Source organism: Crinia signifera, unplaced genomic scaffold (assembly GCF_055691185.1).
Source record: "Crinia signifera unplaced genomic scaffold, ASM5569118v1 HAP2_SCAFFOLD_552, whole genome shotgun sequence".
NCBI lineage: Eukaryota > Metazoa > Chordata > Amphibia > Anura > Myobatrachidae > Crinia > Crinia signifera.
In genome coordinates, this window is record NW_028142445.1 from 34,516 (window position 1) to 56,991 (window position 22,476).

At 44.6% G+C, this 22,476-nt stretch overlaps 1 protein-coding gene across 1 annotated transcript in view; it reads left to right on the forward strand.

The window, feature by feature from the left end:
* The window catches only part of LOC146055749 (putative E3 ubiquitin-protein ligase RNF144A), a 35,820-nt gene extending 13,678 nt beyond the window's left edge, over positions 1 to 22,142 (forward strand). Inside the window, exons 2-7 of the mRNA XM_083168306.1 lie at positions 2,110 to 2,214; positions 5,471 to 5,531; positions 11,986 to 12,193; positions 13,772 to 13,919; positions 15,771 to 15,860; positions 19,876 to 22,142. Coding sequence (XP_083024432.1) covers positions 2,110 to 2,214; positions 5,471 to 5,531; positions 11,986 to 12,193; positions 13,772 to 13,919; positions 15,771 to 15,860; positions 19,876 to 20,007 — 744 coding nt within the window. The 3' untranslated portion in view covers positions 20,008 to 22,142. The remainder of the gene's footprint in view (positions 1 to 2,109; positions 2,215 to 5,470; positions 5,532 to 11,985; positions 12,194 to 13,771; positions 13,920 to 15,770; positions 15,861 to 19,875) is intronic.
* The last annotated feature ends 334 nt before the right edge of the window (positions 22,143 to 22,476 follow it).

Below are 22,476 nucleotides of genomic sequence, written 5' to 3' on the forward strand. Positions count from 1 at the left end.
TTTCTTTACTTGCAAAAGAAAAATGGCTGAAACTAATTTTATCCTTTAGCAATAAGGTAATAGTTTCATTGAAAATGTACAGGAGACTTGAGGTAAAATATCTGTCTTGGGTATGGTGTAGCTCACAGACAGTCTCTAGGGCAATAATCAATAGATAGATCCCAGTAGATTGACAAGCGTAAGGTCGATGCTGGAAAAAGATCGACATGGAAAGCCATTGTAACCTCAGCACAGAGACTGCCAATTAGTGTAGCACATCCCCTCAGATGGCTTGCTTTATCCGTCGTGCGTCAGGCCAGGAACCTCACTTTGCTACTACTGAAATCTGCACTCTTTACTGCTCCCACTTGGGAACTGAGGGAGTTATACTGGTTGATTTGAAAGGCCACCACCGCTTTCGGACTTATATCCAGAGTTTGACAGCTCTGGATATAAGGGAATCCATACTTGTGACCTACTTAGCTCCTCGGTCATTTTTATATAACAGACTGTGGTCAAGCACGGATATTCTTAAGACCTGGAGTGTAAAGGCCCCCATACACTATGCGATTTTGGGCCGATTCCATGCGATTTTGGCACTTGGGCCGATAAATCGCGTGAAATCGTCCCAAAATCGCATGTGTTTGACATTTAATCCGATCCGATGCGCGGTCGGACCGGATCAGGATGTCGGACGTTCAGCAGGTACGATCACGTCCGACCTCCTGCAGTGGGCTTGGGGTGGGGGGGAGAATGAGTGCCCAGCGGGGGATGCCGGTGACAGTGGGGCGGGCAGCGGTGATAATCACCGTGCTCTCACGGTGCAGCTTGCTGGCAGCAGCGTCTCTGGGTGCAGCGGGGGATGCCGGTGACAGTGGGGCGGGCAGCGGTGATAATCCTCATGCTGTCACTCAGCGGGCGGGCAGCGGCGGCTATTACATCTTTAAAATAACATGTCAAATGACTATCCGCCTTCTGATTGGCTGAGATAGCGCACTCTCAGCCAATCAGCGGCCGCTGCTACATCTGAGAGGAATCTTTTAAAATGAAATATCCAAATGTAGATGAGCCCTAAAGCAGTTAGTAAGAGCTACTATACTTGGTAAAGTGCTGGGAAATGGCGCTGATGACTCAATGTAAATGTATCTAGCTCTCATTCCTTTTTTTCCCAAAAATTTAACAGTGTAATGTGGGATAGGTGTAATGAGGGAGATTGCTAGACTAATGAGGGAGAGCGGGAGATTGCTGTTATTTCAGGGAGTCTCCTGCAGAATGCAGGAGGGTAGGCAACTATGGTTACTAGTGGCGGCTCCAGGAGTGGTGCTGTATAGGGGGAGCCACACCCACTGCTACCAACTGCCATTCCATACTGACTCACTGGCAGTGGGTGTGGCTCCCCTATTTGCATTTTGAACTGTGCCACAGCCCCTCCCCTGAAGCCGCCACTGCTGGGTACTTAAGCAAGGAACAAGCACACTGCAGGGATATACTTACACAAATCTACTCTTTCCCTATATCTTTCCATCACTGGATACAAACCTTTACAAATAAGGCCACTAGATGGCACCAGAATGACAGAAAACAATGTGCAGTCACTAAAGACTAGAAATACTTTATCTCTCTCCAGGCAATCCCTATAGAACCTTACCAGAAAATATGAGACCTTTTTATTTCTTAAGTAAAAATATTCAGTGGAATAAAAAAAAGGCATTTATCCTATAAAATAATTATTTATTATATATTCGCGGTCCACCTTGCCCATCGTGGTATTCACTCACTGTCAGACTGACAGTCCTTACTTATGAGCAAACTCTGATTGGATGGCTCATTAACATTGATTAACCAATATATCCTACAGAATTTTTTTTGACATTCCTTGTAGTATTTTGTTTTGTATGTTATGTGTGTGTTTGTTCTGTTATGACATAATCGCCATAATACATATATTTGAAACCAATAGACTATTAAACGTTAAGTTTTAAACAAGCGTGCCCCCCAAAAAAGAGAGTGCTTTCTTCTTCACTTGCTTATACTGCTGGGTACTGTAAGAAGGCTTCAGCCATGATGTGGTGTTGTTATTAATTACAATCACTTAATAAAACGTAAACATTGTTCTTCTTTTTTCAACAGTGTTTGAAACAATACATTGAACTTCTTATCAAGGAAGGTTTAGAAACTGCAATTAGCTGTCCAGATGCCGGTTGCCCTAAGAGAGGCCATCTACAAGAAAATGAGGCAAGTAGACCTGAGTTTAATGCTGTGTACACATGGTGCGATTCAGTGTCCAAATCAAATTAAAAGTGACCCCGAATCGCACAGTGTTATACCCCTTTTTACACCAAAAACGTTGGGTCGCACATGGGTTTTTGATCCCCGCTTCAAGCTGGGCGCAACCCGGAGCTTGCTCCCTTTTACACCGCCGCTTGGAGATGATGTCATCTCCAAGCACTGATCGCCGCCACCGGGACCCAGCCCACTTCGCTGGGGGCAAGCCCAGCACTAAGGTAATCTACTGGGCTGCCCCCAGCCCCCGTGCATCCCCCCCCAGCCGTCGTCCGGGAGGTGAATGGATGCAGCACACAGGCATCCATTCACCTCCTCCGCAGGCTTGTGTGTGCCCCCCGTCCAACCTGCGGATGCTGTGGTCCGCAGGTTGGATGTCCCCCATTCATGTAAATGGGAGCCAGTTCGGATGACCCGGCATACCAGTTTACACCGCCCTCCACCCAGGTACTAGCCGTGTTCTACCCAGGTCAGGACCTGGGTAGAAGTTCAGTGTAAAGGGATGCAGTATGATCCATTTACAGCGCCTCTGACCCGGGTTTTTGCGGTGGTGTAAAACAGGTATAAGTTGCAATTGAAACAGCATTCCCCCTCCCTCCCCCCCACTCACCGTCCTCTGAATCTCCCTCCCTCCCTCCTGGCCGATGCTAGCAACCTGCCAGGTACCGGCAGCTTTCGATCTCAAATCGGTTGTGATTGCACCCCGTAGGCCCGTGTGTACACAACATAAGGGTTACATTTACTGAAAATCATTAAGTACATGCAGTGCTATTTTTGTAGTAAAATAGGTTCAGGAACAAACATAATTCCTCACTCCGTCACGCTTATTATACATATGCCACACAGAGATTTGCATTATACATATGCCACACACCGTGATGCCCATTATACGTATGCCCCACACCATGATGCCCATTATACATATGCCCCACACCATCAAGCCCATTATACATATGCCCCACACCGTGGTGCCTATTATACATATGCCCCACACTGTAACGCTTATTATACATATGCCACTCACAGAGATGCCCGTTATATATATGCCACTCACAGAGATGCCCGTTATACATATGCCACACAGAGATGCCCGTTATACATATGCCACACACCGTGATGCCCATTATAGATATGCCCCACACTGTAACGCTTATTATACATATGCCACTCACAGAGATGCCCGTTATACATATGCCACACAGAGATGCCCGTTATACATATGCCACACACAGAGATGCCCATTATACATATGCCACACACAGAGATGCCCATTATACATATGCCCCACACCGTGATGCCCATTATACATATGCCCCGCTCCGTAACAGTTATTATACATATGCCACACACAGAGATGCCCATTATACATATGCCCCGCTCTGTAACAGTTATTATACATATGCCACACACACCGATGCCCGTTATACATAAGGCCCACACAGATGCCCATTATACATAAGGCCCACACAGAGATGCCCATTATACATAAGGCCCACACAGAGATGCCCATGTAGCCCACACAGAGATGCCCAAACATATGGCCCACACCAAGATGCCCATGCTGCCACACTGAGATGGTTCAGACAGCAACAGCAGTGTTAAAGATAAAATTGCATTAATCAGTGATGTTCAGTAGATTACTGTACCAGGCAATTGAGGCTGCCGCTCGGCTTGAGGGATCAGATGGGACTGGAGAGAAAGCTCCCTTAGGCAGGCAGGCGGAGGAAGAGTGGTTCCTGGGGGCGCTTCAGACAGGCGGGCGGGAGAGAGGAGCAAGAGAGGCGGGCGGGCGCCCGGCGGGAGAGAGCAACAAGAGAGGCGGGCGGGCGCCGGGCGGGACAGCGTTTCTCGGCGGGTGGAGGGTGCAGGAGTCACCATGGACGCACACTGACGTCAGGCGCATCCATGGAGTAGGAGGCCAAGGGGCGGTGGCAGGAAGTACATCTTCCTTGCCACCGCGGAAACAGAGATTATCATTGTAGACAATCTCTGTGCGTGCAGCCTGCGCCCGGCGTTGAACTTCCGGAGCGCCGTTCCTGGTGAGGTCATTTTTCAATTGAACTTCAGGAACGGCGTTCTGGACCGTTCCGCCACAAAAATAGCCCTGACTACATGATGTGCATTTATATTAAAAGACTGTAGTGAATTTTATACCGACTGAAGTTGTTGAATTTATAAATTAGGTTGTTTTTAGCTATGTTTATCAACCTTTTCCTTCACTTTACCTAATTTATAATACAATATGAGGGTGTGGTCACACACAATCTTGGGAGTATTCCTTTACTGCACTGGTACACATGCTAGAAAAGTGCTGCAGAACAAAGGGTATTTGTTAAACCAATTCAGGCTGTAAAACCCCCACAGGAAAATAATATATTAAAAAAATACAGCTAATCTGAATGTGCTGCACCAAATATATATTTTTTTTAATGGAGTCAATCAACCTTTCCAGCATAGTTTAAATTGTGGGAGGAGTAACACGTAGTTTGGGCCAATGGTGGGAATCCAACCCAATATCTCAATACAATAAAGGCAGTAGTGATAACCATAACACAAACCATGATATCTCTAAACTTCTAATGCAGGCATGTCCAACTATGGCCCTCCAGCTGTTGTGAAACTACACATCCCAGCAGGGCTGCCATCAGAAATTTTGGGGCCATTTGCTTGATGCAAAAGAAATTCTCTGAGAAATGATTGTACAGGTTGAGTATCCCGTATCCGAGTATCCGTTATCCGAATTATTCCGAAAACCATACATTCCAGAAAGTGAATAAAATATATTTTTTTTTGCTAAAAACTCACTGGGGACATTTGTAACAGCACTACTGGTGACATGATATGTAACTGGCACTATATATGTACAAGAAAATGATTGCTTGGCATTCAAATTCAATATCTGAGAAAGTACACAAATTTTGTTTCATGTTTTGAAACCTTGTTTTTTGAACAAATAAAATATATTTGAGTGTATTTTATGTGGTAATAAAATATATTTGTGTGTATTTTATGTGTTTATACAGCATACATGCAAGATACTTAAAAATACATAATTAAAAATATTAAAATATTCCGAAATACGGAATAATCCGTTATCCAAAATTCTCCTGGTCCCGAGCATTTTGGATTCGGGATACTCAACCTGTATATATTATAACCTACATATATTCTTTGCTCACCTGTATGTATTGTATATTTCTTTTAACAGATTGAATGCATGGTTGCAGCTGAAATAATGCAACGATATAAGAAATTGCAGTTTGAAAGAGGTAAGCCGCATGTTTCTTAGGACCTTATTCTGCGAACTCACAGCCTTGCAAGTCCACCAGATGCCGCCCTGCGAATGCTGATATGCACGCACCCCTCAAACGCTGCGTTCGTATGCACGGGCTGCGAATAGATGTTTAACATTAACATCCATTCGCAGGCTGTGGGGGAACACCCACATCATTCGATGGTCGCCGACCATCGAATGATGTGGAAGGCACACATCTAAGGTTACTCTGAGGCATACTTGCCTACCTTTGAAAACTAGTTTCAGGGAGATTATAGTTGGTAGTAGAATTTGGCACTGCGCCCCATTGAGGGGGCGTGGCATGCTCCACCCAAAGGGGCATGTCTACTTTCATATATGGAGAGATTGTGAACGTGGCCCCTAGAATCTTTTTAAATGACTTCTATCCAAATGTAGATGAGCCCCAAAGCAGTTAGTAAGAGATACCATACTTGGTAAAGTGCTGGGAAATGGTGCTGATGATTCAATGTAAATGTTTCTATCTCTCATTCCTTTCCCCCCCTAAAATGTTACAGTGTAATGTGGGCTAGGTGACATGAGGGAGATTGCTAGACTAATGAGGGAGATTGCTGCTATGTCAGGGAGTCTCCTGCAGAATGCAGGGGGAGGTAACTATGATGTAACAGTGTAATGTGGGCTAGGTGACATGAGGGAGATTGCTAGACTAATGAGGAAGAGAGGGAGATTGCTGCTATGTCAGAGAGTCTCCTGCAGAATGCATGAGGGGAGGTAACTATGATGTAACAGTATAATGTGGGCTAGGTGACATGAGGGAGATTGCTAGACTAATGAGGGAGAGAGGTAGATTGCTGCTATGTCAGAGAGTCTCCTGCAGAATGCATGAGGGGAGGTAACTATGGTGTAACAGTGTAATGTGGGCTAGGTGACATGAGGGAGATTGTTAGACTAATGAGGGAGAGAGGGAGATTGCTGCTATATCAGGGAGTCACCTGCAGAATGCAGAAAGGGAGGTAACTATGATGTAACAGTGTAATGTGGGCTAGGTGACATGAGGGAGATTGTTAGACTAATGAGGGAGAGAGGGAGATTGCTGCTATGTCAGAGAGTCTCCTGCAGAATGCAGGAAGGGAGGTAACTATGATGTAACAGTGTAATGTGGCCTAGGTGACATGAGGGAGATTGCTAGACTAATGAGGGAGAGAGGGAGATAGCTGCTATGTCAGGGAGTCTCCTGCAGAATGCAGGAAGGGAGGTAACTATGATGTAACAGTTTTAAAGATATTTTTGTTTGGTAACCTGCGCTCTGAATCTTTTGGTTTTTGGTTAGCAGCCGCACTAAACGGATGACTGGTTCCGTTTTAGTTTGTACAGATTTTTAGATGGGTTTGTGCTGCGCTCAACCTTAGATGCGATTACCTCTACGGATAATTAACATATATACTGAGATGTATGTTTTAAGAAATTTGTCAATTTATTTAGACCATCAATCATAAATTGTATATTATAAAAATCACAGTACTGTGTGTGTATCACCCTGCTGGGTAACACTCCCTCATAAACGTGAAGGGATTTACATGGGCAAATAATATTATAAAATAGGCAAAAAATATGCAAAAAATGGATGAAAGAATATATGTAAATATGAAAAAATGAATGAAAAACTGAAAAAAATGAAAAAATATGAACTTAGTTAATTAATGTGCACAAAAATTAGGTCTGTTCAGATTGAACAGTTAGGTCCTTTAGTCAATGAAGTAGCGGCGTCCCGCTGTTTGATACAATGTGTTGTCTTTTACTTGTCTGGGCAGTTTTCAGGTACCTCTTTCATTCAGGTTTTCCGGGTCTGGTACTAGCGAGTGCTGGTGCGCACTGTGGGTCCCGGACTTCTTGGGCTGCGTGCGCCGTCTGTCTGCTCCAGGGAGCTGCGTGTATCACACCGCTCTCCGTGCAGGCAGGGGATGGCCGGACGCTGCACCTTGTCTGCGGCGGTTACTAGGATCACCGTTCCGGGTTTGTAAGTACCCGTCTCGGTGACTGTTCACCACTCTACAGGTCCCCTGGCTCACCTACTCACTTTCCCTTCTCCGTACTCACCTCTTTCCAGGGCTTCTCCTTGGCGATCTCCTTGCTGTCATGCAGTGTGTGCACACACTGTTTGCCGCTGCCGTACCGTTCTCTCTGCCTGTCCTCCAAGATAAGTTTGGTTGTACTGGATCGTACTGGGGGTCTCTCTCCAACGCGTTTCGGCGTAAGCCTTCTTCTAGGGAGCTGTATGCTGGTGTATCCTGACTATGTTTAAATAGCCCTCCATTCTGCTGTCTTTCGTTTCTCATTGGTTCCCTTGAACCTTCTATGATTGGTTCATTAGGTTGTCTGTCAGACTGGCAGATCGTTAGTGCACAGTTCATTCAGCCGCAGTTGTTTCCTTCTGTTACAATTGGTTCATTAGGTTGTCTGTCAGACTGTCAGATCGTTAGTGCACAGTTCATTCAGCCGCGGTTGTTTCCTTTCTGTTACAATTGGATAATTGTAACAGAAAGGAAACAACCGCGGCTGAATGAACTGTGCACTAACGATCTGACAGTCTGACAGACAACCTAATGAACCAATTGTAACAGAAGGAAACAACTGCGGCTGAATGAACTGTGTGCACTAACGATCTGCCAGTCTGACAGACAACCTAATGAACCAATCATAGAAGGTTCAAGGGAACCAATGAGAAACGAAAGACAGCAGAATGGAGGGCTATTTAAACATAGTCAGGATACACCAGCATACAGCTCCCTAGAAGAAGGCTTACGCCGAAACGCGTTGGAGAGAGACCCCCAGTACGATCCAGTACAACCAAACTTATCTTGGAGGACAGGCAGAGAGAACGGTACGGCAGCGGCAAACAGTGTGTGCACACACTGCATGACAGCAAGGAGATCGCCAAGGAGAAGCCCTGGAAAGAGGTGAGTACGGAGAAGGGAAAGTGAGTAGGTGAGCCAGGGGACCTGTAGAGTGGTGAACAGTCACCGAGACGGGTACTTACAAACCCGGAACGGTGATCCTAGTAACCGCCGCAGACAAGGTGCAGCGTCCGGCCATCCCCTGCCTGCACGGAGAGCGGTGTGATACACGCAGCTCCCTGGAGCAGACAGACGGCGCACGCAGCCCAAGAAGTCCGGGACCCACAGTGCGCACCAGCACTCGCTAGTACCAGACCCGGAAAACCTGAATGAAAGAGGTACCTGAAAACTGCCCAGACAAGTAAAAGACAACACATTGTATCAAACAGCGGGACGCCGCTACTTCATTGACTAAAGGACCTAACTGTTCAATCTGAACAGACCTAATTTTTGTGCACATTAATTAACTAAGTTCATATTTTTTCATTTTTTTCAGTTTTTCATTCATTTTTTCATATTTTTTATATTCAATTTTTTCATATTTACATATATTCTTTCATCCATTTTTTGCCTATTTTATAATATTATTTGCCCATGTAAATCCCTTCACGTTTATGAGGGAGTGTTACCCAGCAGGGTGATACACACACAGTACTGTGATTTTTATAATATACAATTTATGATTGATGGTCTAAATAAATTGACAAATTTCTTAAAACATACATCTCAGTATATATGTTAATTATCCGTAGAGGTAATCGCATCTAAGGTTGAGCGCAGCACAAACCCATCTAAAAATATGATGTAACAGTGTAATGTGGCCTAGGTGACATGAGGGAGATTGCTAGACTAATGAGGGAGAGAGGGAGATTGCTGCTATGTCAGGGAGTCTCCTGCAGAATGCAGGAAGGGAGGTAACTATGATGTAACAGTGTAATGTGGCCTAGGTGACATGGGGGAGATTGCTAAACTAATGAGGGAGAGAGGGAGATTGCTGCTATGTCAGGGAGTCTCCTGCAGAATGCAGGAAGGGAGGTAACTATGATGTAACAGTGTAATGTGGGCTAGGTGACATGAGGGAGATTGCTAGACTAATGATGGAGATTGCTGCTATGTCAGGGAGTCTCATGCAGGAGGGTAGGCAGCTATGCTCTGTGAGCTAACCCTAGATGTGCGTGGGTATTCAGAAGGATGTGGGCGGGCAGCTGACATCCGGTGATGTCAGCTGCCTGCCCCTGGCACCCACGTCACCAGGCGACTTCCAGGTGAACGCCCAGTGTTTTCTTGGGAACGCTCATGAAACATTGGGCGTTCCCATGGGCGAGACTATCCGCCGCCGCCCCATGCACCCAGGCCGCAGCCTTGGGTGTGCGCACCCAGTGAACAGTCTGTGGCTGCACGCACCCCGTGTATGCAAATGCGCAGAAATGCGGCTGCGCGTCCGCAAAACATTGGTCCCCGTGGGAACTTACAGTCCTTTCAAACGGACCAGAATAATTCCCTTTTGTGTAGAAGTCCTGAAAGAATCATTATAGTCAAAATTGTCACCTGTCCTCTAATACGTTAGCTCGGTTGTAAATGAAAAAAAATATCCTTTTCTCCAAGTCTAAACAAAACAATATATATCAATAGTCTCATAGACAGATGATCCTATATAACAAAATGCTTGCACTGGACCTCACCTCTGTGAGGGCAATTTTTGGTGTTGGACGTACCAGCGGCCAAAAGCTGGAGCAAGGCCAAGCAATTCAAGTGTTGCTCCGTTCAGACACTGACATTATTGTTACATTGTTTTATCATTGAACTAGTTCCAAGCTGGGACTTGTAGTTCATAGTAGCCGATGAGTCACTGGTTTAGTAACTTGGCTGTAGAGGTAAAGCTATATAATAATAACAACATAGTGAAGAAGGGTTCAGTATTATAAGCTGCATTACCGTGCATTTGGATTCTCATAATTGTCTTTTCAGTAAGGTTCAGATCAAAGATTAGAAAATCAAACCGGCATAAGTGTGTCCGCTTAATCACCAGCCGGTCCTCTGCCCGTGCTGCCCTGTGCTTTCATCTCTGCGCTGGAACGGAATCTTTAATTCAATACCATCCTTTTCCCAGCACACAAACAGCTTTGATTTTAATAACAGTGTTTCAAATGTGGTTAAATAATTTACTTGAGACTTCCTCTATTCACGCAGCATAAGGGTTATTAATGGCATATGTAAGGAGGACCTGTCAGCTGTCTTTAAGTGTCTGACCATTCTCAAGCATGTGTATTCCTAATACATAAATCATGCAGCAATTTAGAAATGTTTAAATATTCAGAATGAGTATATTCTCCAGTCCTCCCGGTTCCATGCATATTGCTTGTGTGTATTATGACCCAAAAGCTGCCCTGAGCTGAATGCTCTATGTGAACCATTGTACTGGTTCACTCAGCTGCCAGGAATTACGGGCACCTCGTCTCTGCTCGTTGGAATGCCGACGGTCCATTTATATTCAGTTGGGTCATTTGCTCCTGGTGTAGGGATGGTGTCTGTGTGCATTGATAATGATGATCCCTATGTTACCCAGCATATGGGTAGGTGCAGTGCCGTCACATATGCATACAAGGAAATAGCATCCTGCACGCAGTGTGGGTGAAATTACTGCCAACTTGCATTCAGGGATCCTCTACGATCAGCACCTGCAAACTGTTCAATTCCAGAAGTCTATCTTGGACCTATAGTAAGAATGAATGCAGCATGAATGAATCCAGCTAGGTGATTTGGAAAACGTGGACCGTTGGTAGATCTTGAGGACCGGTTTTGCCACCCCTGCTCTAGAGGATGGGCCAGGCAACTGTAAGAAGAAAAAACTTATATTATCTTCCACATTGACTTGCAGAAGAATCCTATTAGCTGAGATGAATTCGTGGGTGCAAATTATCACGGCACCGGCCGCAATTTACGGCACTGCAATTCTCAGAAAAATGCTCGGGTGCCGTTGCCGGCATTTAAATGCTGTTGCATTAGCACCTTGCTCTCTTCGCAATTAACGGGATCAACCCCATAGAATTTGATGGCAGATAAGAACCACTTGATCCATCTAGTCTAACCTAAACACACACTTACACACTAGGGATCATTTTCTTGGAAGCTAATTAACCAACCAGTATAATTTTGGAGTGTGGGAGGAAACTGGAGTACCTGGAGGAAACCCACGCAAGTACAGGGAGAATATACAAACTCCGCACAGTTAGAGCCGTGGGGGGGAATCAAACCCCTGACCCCAGTGCTGTAATGTAGTAATGCTAACAATTAACATCAGTACTGCACATACAGGAAGCGCCTGTAGTAGTGTCTGAGACTGACAGGTAGAACTTCCAATAGAGAGTCTCTGCAATCAAAGGGAATCCAGTGCAGTCATTCATTGCAAGTGGTGGATTTGACTACTGGTGGTGGTGGTGATGGGGGGGGGGTCCAGTCCTGCAAGCCATAGGTAAAATCCGACACTTGTCAATTTTGGGTCCTTTAAAAAGTGTACAGATTATATATTACTCTGTAGGAGATTAACCAGTAACGGATCTTCCTATGTCTTTATAGAAGTACTTTTGGATCCATGTAGGACTTGGTGTCCCTCATCGTCCTGCCAGGCGGTATGCAAGTTACAGGAGCAAGTACCACAGAATCCGCAGCTGGTACAGTGCGCGTCTTGTGACATCGAATTCTGCTCATCTTGTAAGGCCAACTGGCACCCGGGACAAGGCTGTCAGGAGAACATGCCCATCACCTTTCTGCCCGGGGAATCCAGGTAGAACGACCAGTGGTTATTTAGATGGCAAGCTAAAGTCTCTTTTCTACTTTATTTTAGCAGCATTAGAATTCTGTTCTAAGCTTATTCACAGCAGCTGCAGCGGATATGGGTCATTGGGTTGATCAATAGTAGGTTGGCATGCATTGAGTCGCATGAAATAAGTCGATGTGGGTAAGGTCCGCATGGATGGAAGGTTGACACATGGCTAGGTCAACAGTCAAAAGGTCGACATGCATTTTTCACCCTTTTTTTTGCCCCGAATGGACACCGCCTACTAGGTATATTCAATGCCAGTGGCGAGGGGGGTTGTATGGTGAGAATGGCTTTTTTTTTGGTGAAGAAAAGCCATCCTCGCCTTCCAACCCCCCTCGCTGGCCGCTTTCCGTATTCAACTTTCCGGGGAAATCCTCGGCATCTGAAGACGGCTCGCTCCATTAAATGGCGAGCCCGCTGCATTTTGTGGTGAGCCCTGCCATTTGGATGGCCACACTCCCCATTTCCACCTGGCCTCAGGGAACAGGCGTTGCTCGTTGTATAGCTTGCCGTCAGGGGCTCATCTGTTCTCCCTCCACGATCTAGTGGATGGTAGTGCACGAAATACCACCTGTCGGCACAAAGAAAAAGTGAAAACCCCCATGTTCACCTTTTGACTGTCGGCCTAGCCATTGTCGACCTATTTCATGTGTCAATCTAAGCCTTGTCAATCTTCATTGGTTGATCCAATGACCTATACAGCTGGAGCTGTGTACACATTACATGCAGCTAAGATTCAGGCTCCTTATGTAATAACAGTGTAGATTATGACAGTGTGTTCTGTGTAGAATTATTAATGCAAACCTCTGTCTGGGTATGTAATGATAGTGAGCGGATGGCTCGCAGACGGTGTCTAGGTAGACCGTAAAGTAGTTGGACACTGACGTATGATACAAGGATGATGCAAATTCTACACAGAAACATTGCTAAAGACCAATGTTCTTAACTCCTATAAAAAGGCAATACAACCGTTATTTTAATACACCCTATTTTTACAGTTCTTGATATTTAAATAACAATAAATGAAAGACCTACACTCAAAAGGTCGACATGGGGTTTTCAGTTTTTCTTTTGAGCCGACATGTGCCGACAGGCGGTATTTCATGCCCTACCATCCACTAGGGCGTGGAGGGAGAATATAATAGTGTGCCTGTAGCATGGCGAGTGCCAGAGCCATTCGAGGGGGTGCGGTGCCCCCGCGTCCATGTCGACCGAGTCGACTTTTGGACCAAAAAAAAGGTGAAAACCCCATGTCGACCTCCCCAATGTCGACCTAATGCTTGTGTTGACCTAATGACCATGTCAACCTAAAGCCACGTCGACCTTTTGAGGGTGTCAATCTGAAGGCTGTCGACCTTCAGTGGTCAACCTAATGAATGTCGACCTTCCTTTGGTCTTACCGAATGAACCACACCGATCTGCCATGACAGTAGGTCCTGGGACAACGTAACGTTACATACATATATACATACCGTACATATGACATTGATCTGTAACTTAGCATTGTTCTTGCACTTCAATCATCCGTTTCTGTTCTTTCAGCTCGGCATTGAAAATGGTAGAAGTTGACGTACCGATTAAACGTTGTCCTAAATGTAAAGTCTACATAGAGCGAGATGAGGGCTGCGCACAGATGATGTGTAAGAATTGCAAGCATGCCTTCTGCTGGTACTGCCTGGAGTCGCTAGATGTGAGTATATATTATATTGTCTGTAGTACAAATGTAATAACAGGTGACCTTAGCCTACAGTGTAGTGACCATTGGCACTACTGTGATTAGCCAATTAAAGTTACTGATTTCAGTTGGAATCCGCAGTTCCGTTGTCTCTCTGCAGATTTTTATTTAAGAAACTTGGTTACAGCTATATGGTATATTTGTGCTTTTCACATCTACGGTATACTGTATAAGTGCATGGAAAGTCATTTCAATTTGATATATCGTTATTCCAACAATTGCATTAAAAAATTTTAACGATAATTTAAAAAAATGTAAAACCGTTGCACAACCTATTTCTTGTGCATCAATGCTCACTGACCGTAAAACACATAACATTTATTAACAATGCATGACTAAAAGGCATCTAAAGTGCACAAATTAATTTCCATTGTTTTACCTATTTTCCTAGCACTTCAATATTCCCGAAGCCTGTGCTATTTTAACATAATAGTTTTTTTTTAACCCGTTGGCTGTGAAGAACGGGCAGGACTTGTCCTTCACATGTATCTTAAGACTATGGAGGATGAGTCCTTCTTATCCTCCGCAGTGATTTGGGGGACCCCCCAAAAGAGAAGAGAATACCATATGCCTCCCGGAGCAGAAAGCATAGGGTACGGAAATGAAGTTCTTCTATAACTCCCACCATGGTATCTACAAAGGTCAAACACTGTGGTTTGAAATGAGTTTGTCCCACGGAAGTTGTTGCCTGGTGATCGGTTGGATCACCAGACAATATCCCGATCTCCTGTACTCGGTTTTCCATAAATTCATTGGACCCATGATTGTTAGAGAGGTCTCCTCTATTTCAAATGATGTGACCTTCTAGTAGGTATTTATACTTTGTGCTACAGATAATATACAATATGTGGATATTGGTAGAGGTTACAGCATACTGTACCATCAACTTTAAAATTGTACTTGGCTATGGAATCCCACTTGGTCGGGATCCTACAGCGGCTACTGGCTCTTTAGCTAATGCCTCAGGGCAGCCTTTTCAGAAGCCAACTGGCGGTGACCTTAATCTACAGTAGCATACACACGGTTCGATATGAGCTACCAATTTTGACTATATAATCTGATCTATGGGGAGATCAAGGGAAATCGCATATCAGTCGTACGTAGCCAAAATCTCACAGTGTGTATGCACCTTACCAATGCAAACACAAAGATGCATCATCTATCAGACATAGGGGTCAATCCTATTAACCCTGAAGGGTGTGGAAGACCTCCATAGGGGTGCGAGCAAATTTCAGTGAATACGGCCCTGTGAAGGGTGTGATTTAGGGTTAATTTGGGTGCCGTTTTCAGCGTGAAAACGGCACCCAAATGGCAACTCGCGCCCTTTAGGGTTAATAGGATCGACCCCATAGACTGCACCACTGGACACTAGAGCAGTGGTTCTTAAACTTGGTCCTCAGGACCCCGCACAGTTCATGTTTTCCAGGTGCACTCGTTACTGACTGACCCATTTTAAAAGAGCCACAGGTGGAGCTAATTATTTCACTTGTGATTCTGTGTGGAGACCTGCAAAACATTCACCGTGCGGGGTCCCGAATTTGAGAACCGATCCACTACAGCATACGAGTTCTCAGATTGTCACCTATAGAAATGACACTGTTCTCCTTGCATTGTGATATTCGACCCTGGCAGTAACCATCAGATCTTGTGTCAAACAAAATAATGTTTTTTTTTTTAATACTTTTAATATGATAGATTTTGGTTTTCTAGATTGTTGGACTACTGTATATCATTTGTACACTTTGTAGTCAAAATGAGGAAAAGGGCAAAATTTCATAAAAACACCATATATTTCTGCTTCACCAGGATGATTTCCTGCTCATACATTATGATAAGGGACCTTGTCGGAACAAATTGGGACATTCCAGGGCATCAGTCATATGGCACAGGACACAGGTTGGTGATAATGTTCTGTGCTATTTAATACATTATGCGAGAATAACAGAAATGATAAAGGTATATTGTTTATACAGTATAAATGCAATGTAATCATTGGTCCACATGAGTTTTTCATTTTTTTTATTTTTTTTTGGTGTGTGACCATATCGAAACCATATTAGTGTCCCGCATCCTCTCAACCTAATAATCCACACCGGATTTGCAGTGTTCCTTTTCACTGCCAGGTACTTGCATCTCTTGTCATTTTTTTGACAACCAGCGCCCTCTTGTGTTACAAAAATAATATACATGTACAGTAGGCATACATGAGATGATTTTTAAATGTCATGTTATTCTAGTGCAAAAATATAAAGATAGAATTCTGTATAAATAATAAGAAGAATTTCTTTACTAGAATATTAGAATAATATTCACATATAATCATTACCCTGGGTACTCTTTACCTAGAAGGGCGCCCATCGCGACCATCGAATGCACTAAAAATCGGGTGCGACGCGATGCCCGCGATTTCCCATAGGGACCAATGTTAAAAATGAGATTGGACCCGATTTTAGTGTTCAATGCCTCAATGCCCGCGATTTTTACATAGGAAACAATGTTAAATGGGCCACAGAGCCCTAATAGTCACCGTGAACTCTGAAATGGCCCCCACAATTGTTAACGCCACCCCACGATCAACGTGAACCCGAAGCGTGGCGAGCGGCGGCGGTACGCGTCCTCCGACCTTTTCATGCCCTACTATCCACGTCGGCGTGGAGTTGAGTATAGAATAGTGTGGCGAGCGCAGCGAGCCACCGAGGCCCGAAGCGTGGCGAGCGGACGCGGATACCTTCACAGTTATACGCGTCCCCTCGCGGGCTTCACAGGTGTCCGTGGCGAAAAGCGGACACCTGTGAAGCCCGCGAGGGGACGCGTTTACCTGTGAAGGTAGCCGCGTCCCCTCGTGGGGCTCGCTGCGCTCGCCACGCTTCGGGCTCGGTGGCTCGCTGCGCTCGCCACACTATTCTATTCTCAACTCCACGCCGACGTGGATAGTAGGGCATGAAAAGGTCGGAGGACGCGTACCGCCGCCCCTCGCGGGCTCGCTGCGCTCGCCACGCTTCGGGTTCACGTTGATCGTGGGGTGGCGTTAACAATTGTGGGGGCCATTTCAGAGTTCACGGTGACTATTAGGGCTCTGTGGCCCATTTAACATTGATTCCTATGGCCAAATCGCGGGCATTGAGGCATTTAACATTAAAATCGCGGTCAATCACCGTTTTTAACATTGATCCCTATGGGAAAATCGCGGTCATCGCGGGCACCTGTTTTTAATGTACCCGCGATTTACCCGCGATGGCCGCGATTTTTTACCCCCGACGCCCGCGATTCCAATCGCGGGCGCCCTTCTAGGTAAAGAGTACCTTACCCTGTATTGTTTTTTTAATATGTCTTACTGGTTCTCATTTTCAGGGAACTGTGTCAAGACAGTTGATAATAATAGTACAATATGTAGACATGTATGCAGATGGTTATTTATGCTGCTTTCCCACTGCAGACCCGTTTTAAGTACTGGTATTTTTAAACGGTATTTAAAACGGTATTAGCATTCCCACTGCAGCAGATGACCGTTTTAAATACTGTTTAAGTACCATTCCCATTGCAGTGAACCGTTTAAAATGTAAAGAGTGCCTACCTCCCCCCAAGTGTAAAGAGTGCCTAACCCCCCCCCCCCAAGTGTAAAGAGTGCCTAACCCCCTGTGCCCCCATCTCCCCTCCCCTTGTACTTACCTGCACGGGGGGATCCAGGCCGGGGATGCAGGGCAGTGGGGAGGCAGCGGGGGTCCATACGGGGTCCAGGCAGTCCCTGTGCCTGATGAGAACTAGTAGTTCCCACTTTGCGCATGTGTAATGAGCGCAGAGCATAATAATGAGCAGCTCATTACATATGCGCATATGTAATGAGCGGCTTATTATTATGCACTGCGCTCATGACACAAGCGCAAAGTGGGAACTACTAGTTCTCATCAGGCACAGGGACTGCCTGGAGTTTAAATACCGTTTAAAAGGCATTCCCACTGCCTTAAAAACGGTATTTAACCGTGTAGGACTCTGCTTTTTAAACGGGTTAAAATACCGGTTATCTTTAACCGGTATTTCAACTCTGGCGCTTTCCCACTGCAGCCTTAAACGGTAAATTGCGCTGAAAAATCGACAATTTACCGTTTTAGACCTGCAGTGGGAAAGGGCCATTAGATGCCTCTTCCCAAACAGTTCTATTTTGTTTATTTATATTAGTTGTTAAAATAAAGTTTGGTCTAGTAAAGAAAAAGAGAACAATTTAATGAAAAAGGAAAATCATTATAAGCCATATATATATAACCAGGTAAACAGACATTGCGAAACCAATTTTCTAGGAATGGCTAAAATAAAGAATAGATTTAAAACATTTATTATCACTAAAGGGCCCATATACTATGGTAATTTGGCCCGATTTTACCCGATTCCAGCAGATCGGGTCGAGAAATCTGGTGAAATCGCCCCAAATACTATGTTTGTGTGACATCCGATTGAATGCGCGGTCACATGTGCTGCACTTAAGATCTCTGGGTTGGACCCCTTCCAACTGCTCATAAAAAATCCATGTTCGATCTTGAAATGGCTATGAAAATTAATCTGGCTAGAGTTTAAATAATAACAAAACACACAAAAAAGTTATCGCTGGTGAAAAAGTGGTAAAAAAAAAAAACACATACTATTACATTATGGCCCAAAATATTGATGTAACCATTAATATGCTGTAGTACACTTATTTGATATTACTGTAAACTTTGGGAGTCAGAGAATACAATACAGGTTGAGTATCCCTTATCAAAATATCCGTTATCCAAATAAATCTGAAAACCATACATTCCAGAAAGTGAAAAAAAATTCTTGGTAAAACCTCTACTGGGGACATCTATAACACCACTACTGGGGACATGATCTGTAACTGGCAGTACTGGGGACATCTGTAACTGGCGCTACTGGGGGCATCTGTAACTGGCGCTACTGGGGGCATCTGTAACTGGCGCTACTGGGGGCATCTGTAACTGGCGCTACTGGGGGCATCTGTAAATGGCGCTACTGGGGGCATTTGTAACTGGCGCCAACTGGGGGCATCTGTACCTGGCGCTACTGGGGGCATCTGTAACTGGTGCTACTGGGGGCATCTGTACCTGGTGCTACTGGGGGCATCTGTACCTGGCGCTACTGGGGGCATCTGTACCTGGCGCTACTGGGGGCATCTGTACCTGGCGCTACTGGGGGCATCTGTACCTGGCGCTACTGGGGGCATCTGTAACTGGCGCTACTGGGGGCATCTGTAACTGGCGCTACTGGGGGCATCTGTAACTGGCGCTACTGGGGGCATCTGTAACTGGCGCTACTGGGGGCATCTGTAACTGGCGCTACTGGGGGCATCTGTAACTGGCGCTACTGGGGGCATCTGTAACAGCGCTACGGGGGGCATGATATGTAACTGGCACTACATTGGATATGATATGTAACTGGCACTAAATATGTGCAAGAAAATGATTGCTTGGCATTCATATTCAGTGCCTGAGATAGAACACAAACTTTGTTTCCTGTTTGGAAACCTTGTTTCATGCACAAATAAAATAGATTTTTGTCTATTTCATGTGTTTGATGTGTTTGTACATAATAAATGCATCATTGAAATATTTAATATTCTGAAATACGGAATAATCCGTTATCCAAAATTCTTCTGGTCCTGAGCATTTTAAATAAGGGATACTCAACCTGTACAGGATATTTTTGCAAACATTTAGTAAAAATCATGAAACAACAAAAAAAAAACATCTATATATTTAGCAGGTGGTGTAATTCCCCAAAATGATGAAGATATCATTAGTAGCACAGTGGCTAGCATTACATTTAATGTATCGTAGTGGTGTGCAGACCCAAAGCGTACAACAGATGATATATACACATTCTGCCATGATAAATATATACTTTGTACTCTCTTCTCCAGGTGGTCGGGATATTTGCAGGATTCGGCCTCTTGCTATTGGTAGCTTCACCCTTCCTTTTATTGGCCACCCCGTTTGTCCTGTGCTGTAAATGTAAATGTAGCAAAGGAGACGATGACCCGCTACCAACTTAACCCTTGACGGAGTCATGGATTAATACGCATTTGGCTGCATTTTACATGGGATAACGTTTAGCCTTTCCCGGCTCTAGCAGCCTTCGGAGATACAGACTGCGCCACTGTACTAAAGTTGCCTATTCTTGATGTGTCCGGAATCGCTCTAGGCAGCATGTTGTCTACGCTGCCGAGAAGATATATGAAGATTCGATCGCACAATGTACAGCAGATCTGCAAAATTTCAATGTAATGTAATTGATGTTTCGCTGACATTTATTTAAAAAATTTACGCACATTCGCCCATTTAAAAAAAAAAAAAATATTTGTAAAGTTGTCCTCATCCATGTTTTTACTTTATGCATTCCTTATTTCTTAAGTGTTTTTTATTATTATTATTCTTTTTATTTGATTTGGGTTATTTTGCTATAAAATGCTGTATATTTCTTTAAACTGCATTGATCTTAAAGGGAATGTTTTTTTTCTGATCATTTTAACTTTTTAAAAAACAAAAACATATGTTTATGGTACAAATTGCACTGAGCCTCCATGTGTTGTGTGTATGCATCACAGTCGCAGTCTGGATTGACCAAATGTTCCTTCATTTTATAGATGTATATTTTTATTCCATACATGCTTATTTGTACATTTTCACTTTTTTATGTATATATTTTGCTGGCCAAACATTTTGTTAAATCAATTTAAATCCACCACACTTTGCGTTGTGTAAATTGGTAAATACAGGACACAAATTTTATATTGAATTTAAAATCTGCTTTTGCCTCTAACAAACCATGCTGGGTTTCACTTTCTACACCAGTGTGTTTTGATTGGCTTATTGTCCATCTGGTTCTCAACCTCGGTCCTCAGGACCCCCCAACAGTTCACGTTTTCCAGGTCTCCACACAGAATCACAGGTAAAGTAATTAGCCCCACCTGTGGAACAGGCTGAATTCAGCCCCGCTGATGGTCAGCCGAGAGAGTTTCACACTCTCCTGGGCCGTTCGCTCCAGGAGCGGCGGGCAGGGGCCGAAAGCAGGGGAACACCCAACATTTTATGGGCGTTATGCCGAGGCCTGCGTTGGGGTGGGCATCTGACGTCCGTGGCATGCCTAGAATTCGTCAGATCGCAGCCTAGCAAACAGGCCTGAATTAAGCCCTTAGTACATCTGTCGTTACTTGTATATTATCACGGCGCCCAAGATTTTCATCGTAGGGCATCGTATTGATCGCATTGCATCGCATACGATCCGATCGCATGCGATGCGACCAGATTTTTCATTGTACAGGTACCCTGGTGTGTGATTACTATGCTAAATGCACCCCCATTGTTAACGCCACCCCCACTATCAACGCCAACCCGAAGCGTGGCGAGCGCAGCGGTACACGTCCTCCGACCTTTTCATACCCCCACTATCCATGTCTGTGTGGAGTTTATTTTAGATAGTGTGGCGAGCGGACACCTGTATTCCGCGGGGCTTGCTGCACGCTTCGGGCTCGGTGGCTCGCTGCACTCGCCACACAATCTAATATCAACTCCACGCCGACGTGGATAGTGGGGGTATGAAAAGGTCGGAGGACGCTTACCGCCGCCCCTTGTGGGCTCGCTGCGCTCGCCACGCTTTGGGTTGGTGTTGATAGTGGGGGTGGCGTTAACAATGGGGGTGCATTTAACATAGTAATCACCCATCAGGGTACTTGTACATATAAAAATCGCTTTGCATCGCATGCCATTTTAACGATGCAATACTTTATTGTACAGTGCGGGTCTTTGGACCCGAAAATCGGATCCCAACGCATCCCATCGCATACCTTAATTAGTGGTATGCGATGCGATGGGCGCCGTGATAATACACAAGTACCAATCTATTCCTTAATGAGCTACTGCCTGTGTATATCTTAGGTATCTTGTTAATGAAGATAATTTTCCCTTTTAATCTAAAAAAACAATCTGTATTGTTTATAGGTACAGATCATTTGTTTTAATGACTATTTTTTTAAATAAATAAAAAAAATATTTAAGGTGTATGTGAAATGAGCAGATTCTTGATTCTACACAAACCTGGGGCCAAATGTAATGGGGTGAGAGTTTCAGAAAGTGAGAGATTTTGGGAGAGTTTTCCCCTTTTCTTAAAGGAGCAATCAATTACACAGCAAAACCAGGTTGATTTTGCCATGTAATTGATTGCTGCTTTAAAAAACATGGGAAAACTCTCCCAAAATCTCTCACTTTCTGAAACTCTCACCCTATTACATTTATCCCCATGTCTCCTTTTCCATTGCTGGAGTCACAAGGAAACCAGGGCCCTCTCTTTGTCTTGCAGGTACTTTGTATAGTTACAGCATCTGGTTCCATGTTTGGTGCATGACATAGTAAAGATGTCTCCTCAAACACCTAGTCTATTGGTGCCATATATAACAGAATCGCTTGGTGCGACCTAAACGCTCCACTACGGGTAATGATTCCTGTTCTTTGGTACATGTCCCTGA